Genomic DNA, 22,464 nt, shown 5'->3' with positions numbered 1-22,464 from the left:
ACACAATGTAAATGACTTTTTGAACATTTATTTAAATTCGTGAATATTTTGCAGGGCAGTTGTTAAAACCATAAGCATTTAGTTAAAATAACATCCGTGGCAAAAGTTCTGTTGACTTTGAAATTAGTCATAAACTCAGGAAACTCATTAGATTATTACTTGCCAACATGCTTTGGCGCCACCTTGTGGAACAGACGACGAGAACCTTCATTGAAACGGGGGAAAGTTGTCCAGTCAAGCGAGAGCCTTGCAAAATAAGGGAAATCATTTAAATTGCACCTTGGGAGTGTATTTATGCTATTTGCACAAGAGCTCGGTGCTCACTGTACCACATTCAGAAAGAGAATCAACATACAGCAGACTCACATTGACCGTGTTTGAGTTAAGCCTCACGTTTCAAATTTAAATAATTCACGGTCCTCTCATTTTACACCCTATTATAAATTAACAGACTATAAATTAGATTAGAAAGCAACAGGATTAAGAAGTGCTGAAAGTAGACGTGGCATATTACGGAGCTTCTGCTGGCACATGTCGACGCAGTCACCGACAAAAACAGCATTTCTTCCCCCCCCTGTAAAAAGGGACTGAATGATATTCGAGAGTAAGATGCTGCCGTTTCAAAGGATTCTGGCACAGGCACAGTCTCTCCGAATGTTGCCCAATTTATCTTCCCCGTTTTCATCCAGACCGGCTTTGTTTAAATAGTCATCCAGAGATCCCAGCAGGTTGTCCACATCTCTCTTATGAGCCTGCAGCACCAGTTCTGTCACACGAGTGAAAGACTGAAAGATAATATGAACACATTCAGGATAAAGAACACGTTTATTTTTCGGAATGGGAGTTGATGATGCACTACCTTGTCAATGTTGTTGCTCGTGGACGCACTGGTCTCAAAGAAATCCATACCATACCTTTCTGCTAGCTGCAACATAAAGTTGGATTTTTTTAGTACTGTTTATATACAGTGGGGCAAATAAGTATTTAGTCAACCACTAATTGTGCAAGTTCTCCCACTTGACAATATTAAAGAGGCCTGTAATTGTCAACATGGTTAAACCTCAACCATGAGAGACAGAATGTGAAAAAAAAAAAAAAACAGAAAATCACATTGTTTGATTTTTAAAGAATTTATTTGCAAATCATGGTGGAAAATAAGTATTTGTCAATACCAAAAGTTCATCGCAATACTTTGTTATGTACCCTTTGTTGGCAATAACGGAGGCCAAGCGTTTTCTGTAACTCTTCACAAGCTTTTCACACACTGTTGCCGGTATTTTGGCCCATTCCTCCATGAATATCTCCTCTAGAGCAGTGATGTTTTGGGGCTGTCGTTGGCAGTGTTGTTAATCTTACTGAAAAAAAGTAATTAATTATAGTTACAAATTACTTCTCCCAAAAAGTAATTGCGTTAGTAACTCAATTACCTGAATGTAAGAGTAATTAGCTACTTGGCAAAGTAATTGGTGATAATTACTTTTTTTTTTCCCCTCAAAAAAAAAAAAAAAAAAAAAAAAAAAAAAAACATTGGCCACACTATGTGAAGGTTTTTGGTACAATTGGCCCGAGCCCAATTCTTTACCCTAATTCACCCTTTACCCTGAATCAACTGTTAAAAGTTGTTAAAATTGCTCCCATTATTGCATTTGTTCCCTTCTCTCTACTTTCGACATATGAAAGTTTTAAAACTGTTTCATCATTTAAAGATAGATTCAAGTCAAGATTTTGCCGATTTAGAAGTATTTTAGATAAAAAGTTACTTAGGTTCGCTAGGAAGGTTCTCTACAACAGAGCCGTCCTAAAAAGTCTACTGCTTTAAGATGGCGGCTGTCTACTAACGCATTTAGTGCCATGCAGTGTTGTTAATTTTACTTTAAAAAAGTAATTAATTACAGTTACAAATTACTTCTCCCAAAAAGTAATTGCGTTAGTAACTCAGTTACCTGAATGTAAGAGTAATTAGTTACTTGGCAAAGTAACTAGTGATATTTTTTTTTTTCCTCAAAAAAAAAAACAAACAAAAAAAAAAAAAAACAGGTCACACAATGTGAAGCTTAAAGGGTTTGGGGGACAATTGGCCCAAGCCCAATTCTTTACCCTCCACTTAACTAGACACAAGGGTATTGCGATAACTAGCTAGTAACCTTTGCTATGTGTGGAAGTCATTTAAAGTTGTAAATCAATCGTTAAAGTTGTTAAAATTTCTCCCGTTATTACATTAGTTCCCTTCTGTCTACTTTAAACATGTGTAAGTTTTAAAACTGTTTCATCATTTAAAGATAGATTTAAGTTAAGATTTTGCCGATTTAGGAGCATTTTAGATTTAAAAAAATTACTTAGGTTCGCTAGGAAGGATCTCTACATCAGGGCCTTCCTGAGAGGTCTACTGCTTTAAGATGGCGGCTGTTTACAAACGCATGTAGTCCTTAAAACATGTTGGCAATGCAGCAGTGTCTGTCATTTGCATCTAATTCTATAATATGATATCTACCGTGTCATGTGGGCGTAGTTTGTCGGCTATGGCTGCAGTCAGGTATTATTGGAGCCATCTAGCATCGCGGTTGCAACGGCGTCTTCCCCACTCCTGCTCTGCTCTCGTCCCCGTGAGTCCGTTTCTCTCAGACTTTTTTTTATTTAACCAACTTAGTAACGCATAGTAACGCACGCCTTTCCCGCCTCAGTAACGGTAACGGCGTTGCCAAGATGAGAAAAGTAATTAATTAGATTACTCATTACTGAAAAAAATAACGCCGTTAGTAACGCCGTTATATTGTAACGCCGTTATTAACAACACTGGTCGTTGGGCAACACGGACTTTCAACTCCCTCCTCACCCCGTGGTGTCAAAATGATAACAAGAACGGGTAGCAAAAATCCCACAACCACACGGGGGGACCTAGTGAATGACCTACAGAGAGCTGGGACCACAGTAACAAAGGCTACTATCAGTAACACAATGCGCCACCAGGGACTCAAATCCTGCACTGCCAGACGTGTCCCCCTGCTGAAGAAAGTACACGTCCAGGCGGTTCGCTAGAGAGCATTTGGATGATCCAGAAGAGGACTGGGAGAATGTGTTAGGGTCAGACGAAACTAAAATAGAACTTTTTGGTAGAAACACAGGTTCTCTTGTTTGGAGGAAAAAAGAATACTGAATTGCACCATACCCACTGTGAAGCTTGGGGGTGGAAACATGCTTTGGGGCGGTTTTTCCTGCAAAGGGACCAGGACGACTGATCTGTGTAAAGGAAAGAATGAATGGGGCCATGTATCGAGAGATTTTGAGTGAAAATCTCCTTCCATCAGCATGGGCATTGAAGATGAGACGTGGCTGGGTCTTTCAGCATGACAATGATCCCAAACACACAGCCAGGGCAACAAAGGAGTGGCTTCGTAAGAAGCATTTCAAGGTCTTGGAGTGGCCTAGCCAGTCTCCAGATCTCAACCCCATAGAAAATCTGTGGAGGGAGTTGAAAGTCCGTGTTGCCCAACGACAGCCCCAAAACATCACTGCTCTAGAGGAGAGCTGCATGGAGGAATGGGCCAAGATACCGGCAACGGTGTGTGAAAAGCTTGTGAAGAGTTACACTAAATGTTTGGCCTCCGTTATTGCCAACAAAGGCTGCATACCAAAGTACTGAGATGAACTTTTGGTATTGACCAAATACTTATTTTCCATCATGATTTGCAAAAAAATTATTTAAAAATCAAACAATGTGATTTTCCGTTTTTTTTTTCCACATTCTGTTTCTCATGGTTGAGGTTTAACCATGTTGACAATTACAGGCCTCTTTAATATTTTCAAGTGGGAGAACTTGCACAATTAGTGGTTGACTAAATACTTATTTGCCCCACTGTAGAAAGCAATTATCTTATGAAATGAAAAGGCAAATACATTTCAGTGGCATATGCTGGTCGTTCAAGGAGAAGCTCAATTTTGGCCCTACATCTTAAAACGTGTCCGTTGATTTACAGTGGTAACTCTATGTTAATGGATGGTTGAAACCGTTGAAACAAGTGCAAGAAATTGACACTGCATTGTAATGGTTAAGCTGTATAAAGAATACATAACTGGTTAAAAAAAGTGTGTTTTCTATGATGTTTTAATGCTATTACTTCATGTAAAATAAAAAGCCATTTTACTGCTTTAAGGGATATGCAACACCAGTGCATGTGAAAATGATTAAAATATTACAAGGAAGGGCCGGCAATCTGGGGATACTTGTAATTGATTGGCTAAAATTTTACCAGCGATAATTAAATGCCTCCATGTCGGGGCAACCTCTTAATGGAGGTATTGTTTTTTATAGAGATTTTTCTCCACTGTTCTACAGCCGAAAAATGACGTCCTGAACACATTTCTGACCTCACATGATAAAGGTGTCGACTATCCCTTTAATAAAAACCATCAGATCATGGAATAATTCCAATGAAGAAAACTTTGGGTCAAACCTTGCTTCCTTCTTCCATCGTCACTCGCCTTCTTGGCTCCTCATCCGATTTGTTTCCTACCAAAATCCTCTGCACTTTTTCTGGTGCGTACTGTCAAACGACAACAAAGACGACAAAGCGTCAATGGTTGTGGCGACTGAGTTTCCGCATTAAAATTTCATATAAAAAAAATTGGGGGTGTCAAACGATTAAAAATTTTAATCGCGTTAATTACAGCTTAAAGATTAATTCATCGTAATTAATCGCAATTAATCGCAATTCAAACCACCTATATAATATGCCATATTTTTCTGTAAATTAATGTTGGAATGGAAAGGTAAGACACAAGATGGATATATACATTCAACATACGGTACAAATTTGTAAAATGTTCAATCAAAAAATAATCTAGTAGCCCGCCATTGTTGATGTCAATGATTACTTTCACAACGCTCATGGGTGCTGAATAGGGTTGTTCCGATCATGTTTTTTTGCTCCCGATCCGATCGTTTTAGTTTGAGTATCTGCCGATCCTAAATTCCCGATCCGATTACTTTTTTTTGCTCCCGATTCAATTCCAATCATTCCCGATAATTTTTCCCGATCATATACATTTTGGCAATATATTAAGAAAAAAATGAATAAAGCTCGGACGAATATGTACGTTCAACATACAGTACATAAGTACTGTATTTGTTTATTATGACAATAAATCATCAAGATGGCATTTACATTATTAACATTCTTTCTGTGAGAGGGATCCACGGATCGAAAGACTTGTGACTTTGTATATTGTGACTAAATATTGCCATCGAGTGTATTTGTTGAACTTTCAGTAAATGAAACTGTAGCCATGCCCAAATGCATGATGGGAAGTGGAACCATGACTGTGCGTAGTGCTACCAATTGATATATCTTCTCTGCGTTGGGAAATAAAGTGTTAAGAAAAAGATCAATTGCTACCTTGCTTCTCCACATTGCTTCCCATGATATTTCTAATCGTAGAGAGAGGGATTGTAAGGCTTTAGCCAATTAAAAAAAGGCTCCAAAGGCTGCCAAAATTCACTCTACTCATCTAACGCTGCCTTTTATCTCTCTATATAGGTAAAACGGCACCATTACAGATTAAGCGCGACAATGCGTGAGTGGGTCGTGCAGCGCATGCATTAATTGCGTTAAATATTTGAACATGATACTTTTTTTTTTTTTTAATTAATTACTGCCGTTATCGGGATAAACTTGATAACCCTACCTTAAGCCTAAACTAAAGACTCTGGATGAGTGTAACATATTATGTCTGTAACGTTAAATACAATTAGAAAACGATTTATTTAAAAAATATATAGGCAGTGTATCAAATACTTGTTCTCCCCACTGTATATATTAAAAAAAAGGCATGGCCGATATTTTTTTTGCCGATTCCGATACTTTGAAAATGACGTGATTCCGATCGATCGGGACATCTCTAGTGCTGAAGCCTATAAAATCAGTCGCACCCAAGCGCCAGCAGAGGGCGACAAAACTCACACAAAACACAACAAGTACACATTTCACTGTGCTGTCATTTTAATCTGTTTGAGCGGGGCATTGGTGGTTTAATTGTGTCAAATATTTTAACGTGATTAATTAAAAAAAAAAAAAATTACCACCCGTTAACACAATAATTTTGACAGCCCTAAAAAAATACCTCATCGACGTCAGTTGCCCACTTGACTATGTGCTGAAAGGAGGACACACTTGTGATGTCATAAACAAAGATGATACCCTGGAGGAAAAACAAATAAAGCATAAAATACAGCAACTTCATTGATACATTACTCAGATACTTTTAATGAAATGTTTTATTTATTTAGTTTTTTGCAGACCACAGTCTCTGCTCCATAACCAATCTCCATTGAGTGCCTTTTCTCATAAACTTTGCCAAAGGAGATATTAATAATTCATGTCAATTTGTTGGAGTCACCTGTGCACGCCTGTAGTACTGTTTGGTAATGGTCTGATAGCGCTCCTGACCGGCGGTATCCCTGAAAACAAGCACAGGAGGCTGACACAAGATGTGCTAACAAAATATTATATTTTTCAGACTATAGGTCACAGTTTTTTTTTTTTTTAAATGGTATGGTCAGGTTTGCGACTTATACTCTGGAGCTAATGTGTATAACTATTAACACATTATTATATCATTTCACATGTTATTTTTACACTAAACCGCAAGAGGGCGCTCAAGGTTTCCGTTTCAACATTGTCGGCAACTTATAAAAACAACTGAGAAGGGCTGAACAAAATGGCACCGAAAAGAAAATGATATTCTGCAGATTACAAGCTGCAAGTAGTGAAATATGCAGCCGAAAATGGTAATCGAGCAGCAGAAAGAAAGTTTGGAGTTAGCAAGAAACTTGTAAGGGACTGGCAAAATGCGGAGGTTACCGTAATTTCCGTACAATAAGCCGCTACTTTTTTCCCCTCATTTTGAATCTTATAGTCTTAGTGCGGCTTATTTGTTGATTAATTTGGGTTAATAAGTAACACTGTATTTGAAAAAGGCGTCCTAAGACTGCCATAAGACTGTGATAATTATGAAATGATATTATCTTGGGCATTAATGAATGCTTCTGACAGATGTGATTAAGTGTCATCCGGCTAATTATGTCATTAACTCCCATTTATGTCCAGCTTGGATCTTTTACATCCATTTAAAAGGCAGATAATTTGCCGGATGACACAAAATGAGTCTAGGGTTGTTCCGATCATGTTTTTTTGATCCCGATCCGGTCCCGATCGTTTTAGTTTGAGTATCTGCCAATCCTGATATTTCCCGATCCGATTGCTTTTTTTTTTTGTTTTTTTTTTGCTCCCGATTCAATTCCAATCATTCCCGATAATTTTTCCCGATCATATACATTTTGGCAATGCATTAAGAAAGAAATGAATAGAACTTGGACGAATGTATACATTCAACATACAGTACATAAGTACTTTATTTGTTTATTATGACAATAAATCCTCAAGATGGCATTTACATTATTAACATTCTTTCTGTGAGAGGGATCCACAGATAGAAAGACTTGTAATTCTTAAATTTGTATATTGTGACTAAATATTGCCATCTAGTGTATTTGTTGAGCTTTCAGTAAATGATACTGTAGCCATGCCCAAATGCATGATGGGAAGTGGAACCATGACTGCGTAGTGCTACCAATTGATATATCTTCTCTGCGTTGGGAAATTTTAAAAAAAAAAAAAAAAGGCTCCAAAGGCTTCCAAAATTCACTCTACTCATTTAATGCTGCCTTTTAGCTCTCTATATAGGTAAAACGGCGCCATTACAGATTGAGCGCGACAATGCGTGAGTGGGTCGTGCAGCGCATGCATTAATTGCATTAAATATTTTAAAGTGATACATTTTTTAAAAAATTAATTACCTCCATTATCGGGATAAATTTGATAATCCTACCTTAAGCCAAAACTAAAGACTCTGGATGAGTGTAACATATTATGTCTGTAACGTTAAATACAATTAGAAAACGATTTAATTAAAAAATATATATATACATATATATATATATATTTAAAAAAGGCATGTCCGATATTTTTTTGCCGATTCCGATACTTTGAAAATGACGTGATCGGACCCGATCAATCGGCATCCCGACATCTCTAAAAATGACATCTGTCATATGCATTCATAAATGCCCATGGCAGTGTCATGTTATAATTATGATGTCTTATGACAATCTCATGGCACCACAATAATATAAAGTCAAATAAGATGTTGGCAAATTCCATAACTAGCAATTAATGAAACAACTAGAACAGTAACTGCAAAAATAATTTGCACAGATCATGAATTTTGATTTATTTACATCTCTAGCGCTGCAATGCATGCAAGGAGGCATGTTGGATGACAACAGCGTTGACAGCAGGTGGCAGCAGAGGTTTACTGTCTCCCCCAACAGTGATGGCCAAATGAAGCTTTTTGAGGCAATGAAACTTTGCAGGCAATTGGTTTAAAACTTTATGGTGGTTCATTTTGTCTTATGACAGTCTCATGATGCCGCTGTCAAATAAAGTGTTACCGGTTGATATCTTTTGGTGTAAATATCCCATAATACAGCTGGGACAGCTGCGGCCTATAGTCCAGTGTGGCTTATCTATGAACAAATGCCGTTTTCGTATCAAATTTGGTGGGTGGCGGCTTATAGTCAGGTGCGCCTTTTGGTGCGAAAATTACGGTACTCTGTTGTCCTTTATTCCAGCCTTTCAAATTAAAATATCTGTTCTTGGTGTTGGATTTGATCAAATTTCCGCCAAAAACGTGACTTATACTCCGTTGCGACTGATGTTTTTTTCGTCTTCATTTCACATTTTTTGGCTGGTGTGACTTATAGCCCGAAAAATAAGAAAAGCCAAAAAATAATGTAAAAAAAAAAAACTCACCATATTTGTACTCGCACCTTGATTCCATCTATTTCTAGTGTTTTCATTTTAAAATCCACACCTGGAAAAAGAAAAAGAAAGTTGACAAATTAGTCCGGACGAAAGGAAACAGATGATGTAATAGTGCTCGCAGTGTGGCTAGGAAACCCTGCTTTGAATAGCACATGCGCTACCGAGTTGGCAAGCATTTTATGGGCACTGCGAGACAGTTTTATGGGAGACTTTCTTTAAATCATCCAGACATTTCATGGACAGAGGAATTGCAGTTGTGCGTTTTCTTCTGCGTGGTGGTAAGGCTGAGGCCGAAGGCAGAAAAAATAAATAAATAACAAAAACACCAGAAAGTAGCAAAAATCTCACACATCACCTTAACACTTCCTCCACTTTAGTGCAATTTTTAAAAAATCAATTTTTATGGGTTTTAATTTGGAGGTTAGGGTTATGTTGTTGGTTTTTTTTGCAGTTTTTTGAGTTCTTGGCAGGTAGTGTCCCGGGTTAAGATGTACTCAACTTACGCGAGGCTCATCCGCCATTTTGTCTTGATCCTTTTTTTTTTTTTTTTTAAAGGGATCCTCTGTTTTTAAGACAAGTAATTCTTAAAAGATACATGTTAGTATGAGTTATAATAATTTGATATTAAAACCCCTCTTAATGTTTTTGTCTTAATAAAGTTTGTAAAATTATTTTAAGTGATAGGTCGCCATTCTTGTTACGTCGCAGTGCGTGACGTCACTGGCCCCGTTGCCGAAAATTCCAGCGTGTCGCTCGTTAGCTTTGCCAACATGTCGTCAGTTCTACCCTTCCTATTTGAACCAGATCTGAAAATTAAAGAGCAGGACAGCACTGTCGGTCGTTCACAAGACGAGCTTCAGGGAAAAATGCGTGCAGCAAATACCTGATAAGACAAAAGTTGGGCAAAACTGGTGTTGCGAGAGTCCTGTTGGGAACTCCGGTTGGGAGCGAGAGTGTATGCTGTCCGGTTTTATTAGCAGATATTCAAGGTAAGCATATTGCCTCTTCAAACTTATCCCAATATAATTATGTTGATTGTTAGCATCCAGAGCTTTCGTGTGCTTACAGTACAGGCCAAAGAGCACACCTTGTGTAATCCATGTCTTGTACGTTGTAACGCGTGGTAGCTAGGATACGTGTATAAAAGTACCAAAAAGGGGGAGAAGCTTCCACTTATGCACATTTATTGACTAAAAATAATAATTCCACCTTGACCACTCACTTCACTCCCCTTGTTTCCATTTGACTGGCAATTGCATCCAAAAGGAGCACATCGTGGCATTTTACTTCGCGAGTTTAGGCAGCAATATGCAATTGTTGAACACGAAAGATGCCAATGACGTCATCACTGCGTCATGAGCCCGCAAACCATGGCGCCAACTAACGGTCAAAATATGGACTAAAAATGATAAAATATTGCCATTGATTTAACATGTTATGTGTTTCTAACAACATGTTTTAGTACAAGAGAAAAATTGTGGTTTATTAGAACCTACATGTATTTCAGTTAGAGGATCACTTTAAGTCACATAAACAGTATCTTATTGTACCTCACAGTATCCTATTTTTTACTTCATAAATATGACGTGTTCTGTCCTCACTAAACGTGAAGTTTTTCAGCTTGACAGATGGCAAACAATGCAATTGTGCTTTTTACTTCCTTCACTTTTGACAATTTGTAAAGCAGTAACACAAATGTACACTCATGTTCAAAACGACACACATTTTAACAACACTTGAAACAAAACAACTGGTGTTCAAACGTCCATCTAGTCTGAGCAATATGTAAATTTAGTAGATTTGCCTAATTTGCTTCACAAAAGTCCGCTAGTTTAAATGCTACGAATGCTGACATATTTACAATTCTCATAGCAAATCGCGCACACGTAACTCCACAAACTGTAGCTGTAAACTTAATTACAAATGCAGACACAAACATATATTAGCTGAAGCAACTTACAGCCGAATGTGGGCCAAATCACAGCGCAGCTATCCTTTATCCATGTCAGACGTCCGAGTCTGCTTCTCAGTCATACAAGTCAACAGTCCAGCCAGACCCAACGCTTCCACCAGAGGGCTGTATATCCTCCATCATTAGACAAAATACAATACTTTTGGACTTTTTGGATAGTTATTTCGAGATTTAGGGGTACTTAAGGATTTTATTCCGACCTGCACGTAAATTCGGGTTACGTCGCCAGTATAGGAAAGGAAATCATTTGTAACCCAGGGACTATCTGTATAGGGCACTTGTTTAACTCATTGGCTGCCACCGACGGTGTGAGACGTCCAATCCATTTTGACTAGTAGATTATGGCAGCAATCCCATATAGTGCCGCCTAATGACATCTAAAGAGTTAACTGTAAACATTTTCAATTTTTTAAATGTTTATTATTATTTCTATTGTTACATTTTTGAATTAAAAAAAGCAAAGGAAAAACCGTAATTACAGAGGTTACGCAGGGAAAAAAAGTCAATAGGCAAGTTTACGAATAGTTGAGGATTTATTAAACGCTTGTTTGCGCATGTAAGAACAGGATTGCACAAGGAAAGTCCCTAGAGCGATTTCAAGGGGCTTAAGCAGTTAATATTTTAGAAATAAAACAAAATCCCTGATGTGATTACTACTAATCAGCTTCAAAAGTGCACTCTGTTTCTAGAAGCCATGGGAACAGCAGTCGCGTGTAATTCCCTCTTTAGAAAACAGTATGTCGACGGAGAGTGAGCAAGGGAAAGGAATTTCATCTGACCCTCCTTAAGACAAGCAGCAAATTTGACTGCTAATGTTAGGATCGCTGCCATGTTTAGTTAAACCTGATTACTTCCCATCTTCACTTGATTCAATGACACGACAACTTGAAAAGGCCCATCCCTCATCACAAACAAGTGTAAACTTCAGTGAAAGGTTTTGCCAATAACTAACTGCAATTACTCTGAAAGGAAGAAAGTGAGGTCAGAAATTACAGATTGGAAAAGTATCCATCCATCTATAAAATGCTAAATAGAAAAAAAAAGTATCAAGCCTTTCTGATGAGAACAAAGCAGTAACAAATGCAGAATCTAAGTCAAATGTACAGCTCGCAGGCTATAAGTGACCCGCCAAGGGGTCCAATCCAGCCAGCGGGGTTGCATGCTGTAGGTCATTCATACTGTAATTCATGGGCGTTGCCAGACATATTTCAATTTTGCCACTATAATAAATAAATAAATATACCGTATTGGCCCGAATATAAGACGACCCCGATTATAAGACGACCCCCTCTTTTTCAAGACTCAAGTTTGAAAAAAGACTAAACACCAAATTAATTTTTATACAGAAAATAATTACAATACATCTGAAACAAATGATTATAACAATATATTTGAGAGAAAAGGCATTTAATTTCGCATTCAAAACTTAATATCTGAACATTTAAACATTTAACATTTAAATATGTAAACTAAAGTGCAATCAAATTCATAAATGAATGGCTTCTGGTTTTTGAAATATAAATAAGAAAAAAATATTGTGATAAAACAAAACTGCAATAACTGCATTAATTATCAAAGTGAAGTCTAACTGTAACTGAAGTCTTGAAACACATCGGAAGAAGGAAAAACACTGCAATAAAATAATGCAAACAGTCATGACAGAACATTACTCCTCACAAACATCCTCTGCCTCGCTATGCTCCGTGTCACTGTCCTCACTAATTGTCCAATCCAAATTCTAATCTTCTAATCCAAATTTTCGCGAAGTTTCTCCATTTTCGGTTATCTCTTCTATTACCGGTATTTTCTTCTCTTTTCCTTCTTACCACTTTCTTCTTCGTGTCAGGGGTTCGCTTTGGCCGCCGGAGTCGCGTTCAGCATTCGATTAATTGATGACTGGCGCCATCCAGCGTCGTGAATGGGTATATACCCTACCCACGTGACGTCACAACTCCGCTCTCCTGAATGGTACCGCCCAATTGTCCGTCAAAACATAGTGTTAACCTGTTACGGCTACGTACATTCCTCCTATTCACGGCGTGTTTTTCTGCTCCTTAACATTAATAATCAAAATGGTGAAGGCGTGTGTGGCTGTTGGTTGCACTAACAGAGAAGATGGAAGGAGAGACTTGAAGTTTTACCGTATTCCGAGGGATCCAAAGAGGAGAGCGAAATGGACGGCTGCAATTCAACGTGAAAACTGGGCACCAAAAAATCACCACAGACTATGTAATAGTCATTTTATATCCGGTAAGATGCATTTAAGATATACCTAGAGGGTTTTGGGCTGACAAATAACCACAATTAAGATCATTGCGAGGCTAATCGCCGACAACATACACGTATGTATGTAGTGAGAGTGCTATCGCTAAACCATATAAACATTAAAAGCCTTAACTCCATTGACAAATGACATGAAATACATTAGACTTGACAGTGGATGTTAGCAATAACAAAAGATTTTGAATTGAAAATTTCTTAACTCACCTTTCCAAGCACAAGGTAGATTCCTGCCGAATTTTCGTGGACGAGGACATGTTTCACCCAACCAGCAACGAAGTATTTATAAGCCTCCAAGCTCTTAAAGTGTTTTTCAAATTTTCGTGAGAATAGGCTGATTTTGTGTGGACAAGGTAATTGTAAATATCAGCGTAGCAGATGTCAGGCAGACAGGGCGAAGACAGTGGGTCGAAAAACATCGATTTGGGCATCAAATATGGATCTGGCGACTGTATAGAACGAAGCTTTTCCACATAACGCCTTTTATGCAACACATCCAGTGAGTTTACGGCATCAGAAAGCACCGGGTCTTCCATGAAATGCATTTTAAATTCCTCGATCAATTGAAACCAATGCTAATACAGAGACAAAATGACGGACAAGTGGGCGGAACCATACAGCGAGCACGTGGTTTTATGACGTCGGTGGATAGGGTCTATATGTCTAGGCTGCAGTTTTATTTTTTTTATTTTTTATTTTTTTAGGCCGCAGTTATAAGACGTCCCCCAGGTTTTCATTCTTACTTTAATGCAAAAAACACCGTCTTATATTCGGGCCAATACGGTATTTATGTATATGGCGGAAAACAGACAAGGCTGAAAAAGCAGTTTCTGCTCTTGCAACCCTTGAAAACCCCCGTTTACAAATGTCGCGCAACCGCTTTTGTTTCAACTTAGCCATAAAAAGAAGGTAAGTAATTATATTTATTATTCAAAATGTCTGTCATTTTTAGCTTAGAATCATTAATGGCGTACCGCACGCAGGCTATTTTTAGACCGTGACGTCGCATCGTAAAGTGGAAGTAAAGCCGAAGTGGGACATTACAGACCCGCCCTTGCATAGACACAACGTAATTTGTGCTCCTTTTCTCCGGTAATCTTTCAAAAACGAACATGCCGATCACGCATTGCTTTTTTTGGAACTTGTAGAAACGACTCTAGACATTACGACACATGAAGGATGTTGCAAAAACTCGGGAGGAAAAAATGTGACGACCGAATCAACTTGTGCGGACTTTAACACCAGCTCGGTGAATCCATTCACATTTCATATGCAGTCAACATTATGTTGGGTTGGCATGGTCTTTCAGAGGACAAAGAGGTAAGCCATTTTTATATTTTTATTTTTTTTAGGGTAACGATGTGCCGTACTGCTTCTGTCTGACAATGAATGACCTGAAAAGAATTACAATGGTATCTGACTGTCACTGTTACTGTTTCTGTTATATATATATACATTAAAAAAAAAAACTTTAGTAAGGGGGAAGTGTAAATAAATTATAGAATTAAGATGTGTTATCAATGAAAAAATTAAAAGTGTTCGTTGGCTGTCACTGAGTAGCATTTGCGATCGCTACACAAAGCTAACGAAATTACCCCCAAGAACGGTAAGAGACTTAGGACAACCAGAGGATATATAAGAAAGACAGGGCTGATGGTAAAGGATAGCTTGTTGAAACAGGAGAATGTCATTGTCAGTCGCGTCGATAAAAAAGCTAAAGCTATGCTTAGGTCGGCTCGTTTTTTTTCCGTTTTTTTTCAGCCTTGGACACTAAAGCCATCTCTTTAACTGAACATTTTTATGTTCTTCCACATCTTTGCCAATCAATTTGGCACCAGGCACATCATTTTCGGAGAGAATTGATAGGTTTAGCTCTGTAAACATCTCCTTCGTACACGATTTCTTTTCATTTCCTATTAGGGACAAACGGTGCCTTGTCCCTACTTAGCAACAGTAGCTAATGTCATGAATATTACTGAGCGGAAGTGACGTGTTGCTTGTGGTACGCCATTGATGTCTACATTTTAGTTTAAAAAAAACAAAATGACTTTAAAAAATTATTCACTCGCATATTTTAAACTTTTAAACGAATTACGTCACAATGAAAAAATTGGCGTCTGTAAAAAAGTCCCGGATATCTACCTCATAACGATCGCTTAATTGTATTTTTTTTGTTTTTTACTGTCGCATTTTCCCTGATATGTTAGATGAGAAATAATTGATCCAAACAAAAAAAAAATGGAAAAATAACGTTTAAAGGGGTAACTATATGAAAAAGAAAATCTCAACCACTCCTTGTTGTCTGCGATTTCTGAATCGCGACTCGTGTTATATCACCAGGTTTCACCCATAAAATTTAAAAAAAAAAATCTGGCTGTGGCCATTCACAGCTGTGCCTTGACACTCGGTGATGCACGCTACATGGAGTTTTTGGATCGAAACAAGGTAAGTGCACGATAATATATCGTTAAAATCATGGCGTCTTTATTTCTGCTCTCGCCTCCAATTAGGGTTTTGCTGTTTAATTTTTTATTTTTTTTTTAAATGACTTCCTGTTCAAAATTTTCGTTCCCCCAGAAAATTGAGATTTTAAGCTTTCCAATGATGTATCACACATGCATATCGGACAATTTTGAAAGTTGGCTAAATTGGGGGTCTCAAAGCGGAACTTCAAGTCACTCGAACTAATGTCATGAATATTAATGAGCGGAAGTGACGTGTTGCTTGCGGTACGCCATTGTTCTTTTTTACTGAAATATGTTATTAGAAACACATAGTAGTATGATATTGCCATTGATTTAAAAATCTAAAATATTTAGTACATGTTTTGACCTATGTAGGGTGCCATGTTTTATGAGTGCACTGGACGCTCGGGGTGATGACGTAGTTTGTCACTGTCACTAGATAAATATTACCGGTGTTCAGCAATTCCTTCATACGTGGCGAGATGTCCGACACATCGGTTAAAAGCTGCGAGTACTTACTGTGTGTTTTTATTGAGTCTTTTATTACCTTTTCATTGCCTCAAAATACTTTTTGCATGTGTTTCCCTCTCATACTTTTAAGCGTTGTGTTTTCTTGTGGTAGCTTTAAAGCAGATTGTTGATCTGTTGACCACATTAGTCACGTAGCATATTTAAACCACCTTTATTTGATATTACTATGTTTAAGTATTTTCTTATGACATCTTTAGTATGTTCATAGGCGGATCTACTATTCAGGCAAAGTAGGCGATTGCCTTAGGCCCCCAACCAGTAGGGGGCCCCCAACCAGCTGCCCTTGCCCCAACGAGCAAGGGTTTGGGCCACCGTAGCCAGCAGCACCCCCAACTATTTGTCATGTATAATTATGTCAGCATACCAAACAAACAAATAACAAAACAAAAAAAGAAAGCCATTTGAATGCTGCATTTATATTATCTCTCTCCCCCACACACGCACTACGATGGACTGTTCTACGACGACGGACTGAGTATCAGTCGCTTAGCTTCATTTAGCGCCGTTTAGCTTCGCTTAGCTCCGCTTAGCTGTTCGTTAGCCTCACTTAGCTCACCCGCGTTTTTCATGCCACCATAAGCTCGCTATTTTTACAGCATGCTTGCTACTTTGCACGTCGGCAATCGTTTATTTCAAACACATGAGCGAACGTGCTCTCCATGAGAGCCAAAGTGAGGTGAGCAAGGGAGAAGTTGAGAACAGGCCGCAAATGTCTCTTTTAACTTTCTTCTTCTTCACAATGAACATAAAATACACGACAGCACACCCTGTGGCGAAACAATGCAGTACAGTTCCAATCAGTCATGCAATAACACTCAACAGCTGGTTAACAGCATTTGCTAACGAAAAAAAAAAATCTATTGGTGACACCACAAGCAATGACGAAGAATGTTTTTTTACGGAGCGTAAAGCTTTCGGTTAGCGGTTTAGCGAATGTACCTCCGGTGAACATTTCAAAATAAAAGCACGTAATGTTCGTCATGTAAATAACGATTTCTGGAGTTAATCCCACATACCTCAGAATTAATATTATAATATGTAGAGTAAATACTACAGAATACAGATTCTACACTAAGAATAGCTTTCAAATGACACTCTTTATGACAAATTGGAAATGAATAATTATTATAATTATTATACTACTATTATAAAGAGTAGTATACTATAATAATAATGCTAGAATGTTTTTTAAGAATTGTTTTGAATAATGTTGGAAAGGCAAAGTCAGTGTTCTGCATCTGTTAACTTTCCATTCTTTTGCACGATTAAATGCTATCAGCATTTAACCTCATTGTTTATTTGTGTTTAATTATTGTTATTTACATGATTATTTGTACTTTAATAAAAAAATTAAGTGTTCCGAAATGGTTTTGTGAATTAATAAGTGTCAACGAAAATTTCATTGCTAAATTAGTAAAAAAAAATAATTTTTTAAAAATGATTAGATTAGTAGACTAATCGTAAAACTAGTCGGCTGACTAATCAGGAGAAAATTTGTCGTTTAGGACAGCCCTAGTGTTCCGGAACATATTTCCTCCACACCCTTCTCACCTTTTTAACCCCTGACCCATGAAGAGGGCCCCTGGATAAGTTCACCTTAGGCCCCAAAATTGCCAAGTCCGCCACTGAGTATGTTCTGTCTGTATGCATCTAAATAAAAGAAGCTGAAAGCACACGGTAGTACTTTGGGTGTCAATTTCGCCTCTTGTAGACACTTCGTCGGTGTAGCACATTTTGGCAGAACACCAGTTTTGTCCTACTCTCGTCTCCTCTCATCCAGTTTTTCCTGTTCATTTTGCTTTTGCTGCTCGTTTTGCGAAATATCGACCGTGCTGTCATGCTCATTAATGTTCCTCTCAGGTTCAAATTGAAAGGGCTGAAGAGATGACGTGTTTATGTCGCTAGAGTCACACTCTGGAAGCCCGGCAGCATAACCGCCCTGCGACGTCAACAACAATGCCAACATAATTAGAGCTGAAACGAGTACTCGAGCAACTCGAGTAACTCGAGTTTAAAAACTGATCCGAGTAATTTTATTCACCTCGAGTAATCGTTTATTTTGACAGCTCTAAGCATCACGTTTTGCTAGGACTACTTTTAATGCGGGACAACGCGCTGTCACGTGCGGAGAGGAAGAAGGGGAAAAAAAAAAAAAACTTACCGCAGCCGACAGCCGCCACAAACGACGTCGACGTTGCTAAATACTAGCCCGCACAATGCTACATTGGTAACAGGCAGCGTCTGGCGCGTCTCATAGAGATCACATGTATGTTGAACTAGATGCGCATGACAGACTCGGCCGCGTCTGGGCAGCGTTTGTAAACAGCCGCCATCTTAAAGCAGTACAGCGCTAAGCGCTAATAAAGAGCGCTAATAAAGAGCGCTAAGCGCTAATAAATAAGATTAACGTTACTGTCGCTACTAGCTCACGGAACGTTAGCCCTGCGGAGGGCTAGGTTTCAATTAATTATGACCGCTGTCGATGCGTGGCTAACGTGTCTTACATACAGGCTTTAACATAACATAGCATTGTGGAGTGATGAGGGTGTAAAATAAAAACTTAATCATGCTAACTATCAATTTTAGCTCAGTAGTCATTGCTGGATAAAACACCAAGTAGCACTGGTCCCTAATGTGCTCCAATACAGCCTGTATCATACATTTATTTTGAACACTGCAAAAACTCAAAATCCTATCAGGACTTACAGTTTAAACTAACTTAAAACTTAACTAGAACTTAAAAATGGCTTGACACAAAGAGAAATTCAACTGAAACACGTGGGGGAAAAATCCTAACTTTTAAGTGATGTGTGTTATCAAGCGTAACGGCATTTTTAGGTAAGATATATATATATATTAATAAGATCTAAAAGTTTTTTGAGTGAAAGCAGTGAATTAGTCTTTTTTTTTTAAATTCTAGTTACACCTGAGATGCAATTGTTGGCTGTTTTCAACAATATACATCGAAAATAAAGACATTGATTGACTGAAAATGGTTCAAGATTAGATGAAATGTCTTGTTTTCTCATGTATATGTATAATTGCTCTTCACCTAAAAATATATTTGTTTTATCCGATTACTCGATTAATCGATAGAATTTTCAGTCGATTACTCGATTACTAAAATATTCGATAGCTGCAGCCCTAAACATAATAGGTAAACTAATTTTACAAATTTTATAAAAAGTAGGGCGGTCAAACGATTGAAAATTTTAATCGAGTTAATCACAGCTTAAAAATTAATTAATCGTAATTAATCGCAATTCAAACCATCTATAAAATATGCCATATTTTTCTGTAAATTATTGTTGGAATGGAAAGATAAGACACAAGACGGATATATACATTCAACATACTGTACATAAATACTGTATTTGTTTATTATAACAATAAATCAACAAGATGGCATTAACATTCTGTTAAAGTGATTCATGGATCGAAAGACTTGTAGTTCTTAAAAGATAAATGTTAGTACAAGTTATAGAAATTTTATATTAAAACCCCTCTTAATGTTTTCGTTTTAATAAAATTTGTAAAATTTTCAATCAAAAAATAAACTAGTAGCTCGCCATCGTTGATCTCAATAATTACACAACGCTCAGAGTGCTTAAACCCATAAAATCAGTCGCACCCAAGCGCCAGCAGAGGGCGAAAAAGCACCAAAAAAAAAAAAAAAAAAAAAAGTAACAAGTGCACATGACACTGTGCTGTCATTTTAATCTGTTTGAGCGGGACATGTGCGTTAAAAGCATTTTTTGCTATTATCTGGCATATTTACGTCTTTTAGATGTGTTTAATAGATGTTCATCAATGACAATGTAAATGAATGAATGAATGAATGAATAAATAAATGGAGAGAAAATAAATGTTAAAAGAGAAAATAATGTTTAAAAACAAAAAATGTCATCCCTTATGAGTGCAGCCATTTTTATAACGACTGCGACATTAGTTATACCCACACACAGGTGTAGAGTATAATGGGTATTACTGACGTCATGATGAAGTGCAGGCAAGCCGTGCTAAATAAACTAGTCGACAAAAAATCTGCCCGCACTAAGAGCGCAGAGCTCTTGAAAATAACAGCTTTTAGCTTTTATTTACGTTTTTCTCCACTGTTACACATGAGAACATTTATATTCTGGTTTTCATTTATTTAACAAAATTCGTTCTGCTGGGATGCACATGATAAAAGGTGTTGTCTACCAAGTCTTAACCCTTAGGCTAGGTTTCACATGACTGCCATGACAAATGTTTGTAGAATTTCTCGAATGGCAATCACGATCCCTTATGGTCCCTCTGCGTAATTGTTTCACGGATTTTTTTTTATTTTTTTTATCGATATTGGCCTGAAAAGGAGATGCCACATAGAAGGTAGTCTAATATTAACCCAACACACACCCTAATAGACACCCGGGGCGGTCATGACCAAACCTGCCGGGCCAACAAGTAGAGCTACTTTTTTCCCACTCCACAAAAGTAAACATGGCTTCATGCGAAAAAAATACTTAAAACGGCTGACATTCTGAGTTCATAAACTAGTGACATTAATACGTGTCAGTTCAGCAGGTGTCTCATATACGTGAGTTTGTGGTAGAAGCGTAAAAAAAGTCGATTAATGCTTACCAATAGTTGAGATATGTCCAGTATCAAACTCTTTATCCGTGAAGCGACGCAGCATACACGTCTTGCCGACCCCCGAATCTCCCAGAAGGAGAATTCGGAATAAAATGTCGTACTGTTTAGCCATGACTAACTTTTAAAAATCTTATCAATTTAATTTACTAGAAATGACTCTTCCATGTTTGGCATTCACCTGACGTCTTCACTAATTACGCTGCTGACACTTGTCAGATTCAGGTTCCCTCGGAAATTCTGCTTCTTCATAAAGTGCCGGTAACGATAGATATCATATATAAAAGGCAAGATGTCTAAATGCGGAGTCGGCGGCGAAAACAATCGGTGGCCATCTTGCAACGGAAGACTTCAGGTGAAACAATTTTCGCTCGTTGAATTTGTCAAGGATTTAGAAACGGTTCGATTTATAACAAGCTGTTGTAACGTGTCTGTGTTTGAAGTTGAAAAAGATAATTTAATACATATATCACGTTCAGGAAAAACTCAGGAAAATTTGCGCAATTTCTAGCTATTTCATGGTAGACGCTCCAGATTTTACAGTATATTTAGGCAACGACTCCGACCCAAATTGGCCGACGAGCGACGACACTATGCTCGTTAGCGCACAAATTGGGTCAGACGTCTACTTTTAAATACATGATATCTATAACAGTGACGTTGAACGATCAATGTTAGGTGCTAAAATATGTGACCTTTTTTGGCTTCGAATTAAATCGTGCAAATGCACGTTCGTTGAATCCATCCGTGTTTCATGTGGAGACCATCAAACAAGTTACTGATTCAAATACTGGGACCCTTCAAGAAGAAAAATAACCTCTATTCTAATAGGAAATCCCATGTTCATTGAACCTAACAAAGCAAACAAGCCGCATCCTTAATGAGGGACTACTTTGGGAAGCTTTTAGTTTTACTCTAGGCCGAGAACCACTTTGTATCATTGCACTATCAGTATCAACATGCTTTTATTTAACAATGTGCTATTATACATAAATATGTATATATATACACATATAAAGATAGAAATAAACATGATATGCAAAAATCCCACGCTCCAAATGTGTAATGAACGTCACCACCTGTCACATGTCACTTTCTTGCTCAGGTGACTAATTTTCATATCATTGTACCTATTATGCACATCTTTTTAAATCGAATAATTTCCCTCAAATGACTTAAATCGTTGTTGTTATATATATACGGCACTGTATTTTAAATACGAATTCGTTTTGAAAGTCTTTTTTCAGCAGTGGCCCGTTCATTTTTCATAGTGATCCTTCGTTTTTCGCGGTTAATGGGGACCAGAACCCGCCGCGATACGTGAAAAACCGCGAAGTAGCGCCCCCGTGTGTCTTCAATGTATTTATTCAGATTAAGCATAGGAAAGAGATACATATGACTTGTTTGACACAGGTGACTTGGAGTTCCGCTCTGAGACCCCATATTTGGCCATATTTCATAACTGTGGCATGTGTGATACATCATTGGAAAGCTTAAAATCTCAATTTTCTGGGGGAAGAAATTTTTTTTAACAGAATGGTATTTGTGAAGAAGGAAAAAAAAAATGAAACTGCTAAACCCTACACTCGAGGTGAGAGCATAATTAAAGACACCATGATTTTAACGAGAAATTATCACGTACTTACCTTGTTTCCATCCAAAAACTCCATGTAGCATGTCTCACCGAGTGTCAAGACACAGCTAT

General features: G+C 37.7%; 1 protein-coding gene across 1 annotated transcript; it reads right to left on the bottom strand.

Moving 5' to 3' along the window:
• Positions 1 to 12: 12 nt before the first annotated feature.
• On the bottom strand, positions 13 to 21,001 carry LOC130931395 (ras-related protein Rab-15-like). The gene is made up of 7 exons (XM_057860158.1): positions 20,751 to 21,001; positions 8,868 to 8,928; positions 6,394 to 6,454; positions 6,118 to 6,195; positions 4,452 to 4,541; positions 860 to 925; positions 13 to 785 (listed from the first exon to the last, which is right to left on the bottom strand). The coding sequence occupies exons 1-7, from the start codon at positions 20,872 to 20,874 to the stop codon at positions 621 to 623; spliced, it is 645 nt and encodes a 214-aa protein (XP_057716141.1). The 5' UTR covers positions 20,875 to 21,001; the 3' UTR covers positions 13 to 620.
• Between the last annotated feature and the right edge of the window lie 1,463 nt (positions 21,002 to 22,464).

Source organism: Corythoichthys intestinalis, chromosome 15 (assembly GCF_030265065.1).
Source record: "Corythoichthys intestinalis isolate RoL2023-P3 chromosome 15, ASM3026506v1, whole genome shotgun sequence".
Lineage (NCBI taxonomy): Eukaryota > Metazoa > Chordata > Actinopteri > Syngnathiformes > Syngnathidae > Corythoichthys > Corythoichthys intestinalis.
The sequence above is the reverse complement of the archived record's forward strand: the minus strand, read 5'-3'. Positions and strand labels throughout refer to the sequence as shown.

Bases quoted from the DNA above. Each gene is read 5' to 3' on its own strand.
- LOC130931395 (XM_057860158.1), bottom strand. From the start codon at position 20,874: ATGGCTAAACAGTACGACATTTTATTCCGAATTCTCCTTCTGGGAGAT. The intron at 8,929-20,750 runs GTAAGCATTAAT...TTCTTTTTCCAG, and splicing joins TGGACATATCTCAACTATTG to GTGTGGATTTTAAAATGAAA. The intron at 4,542-6,117 runs GTATTTTTTTAG...GTCGTTTGACAG, and splicing joins GGGCAACTGACGTCGATGAG to TACGCACCAGAAAAAGTGCA.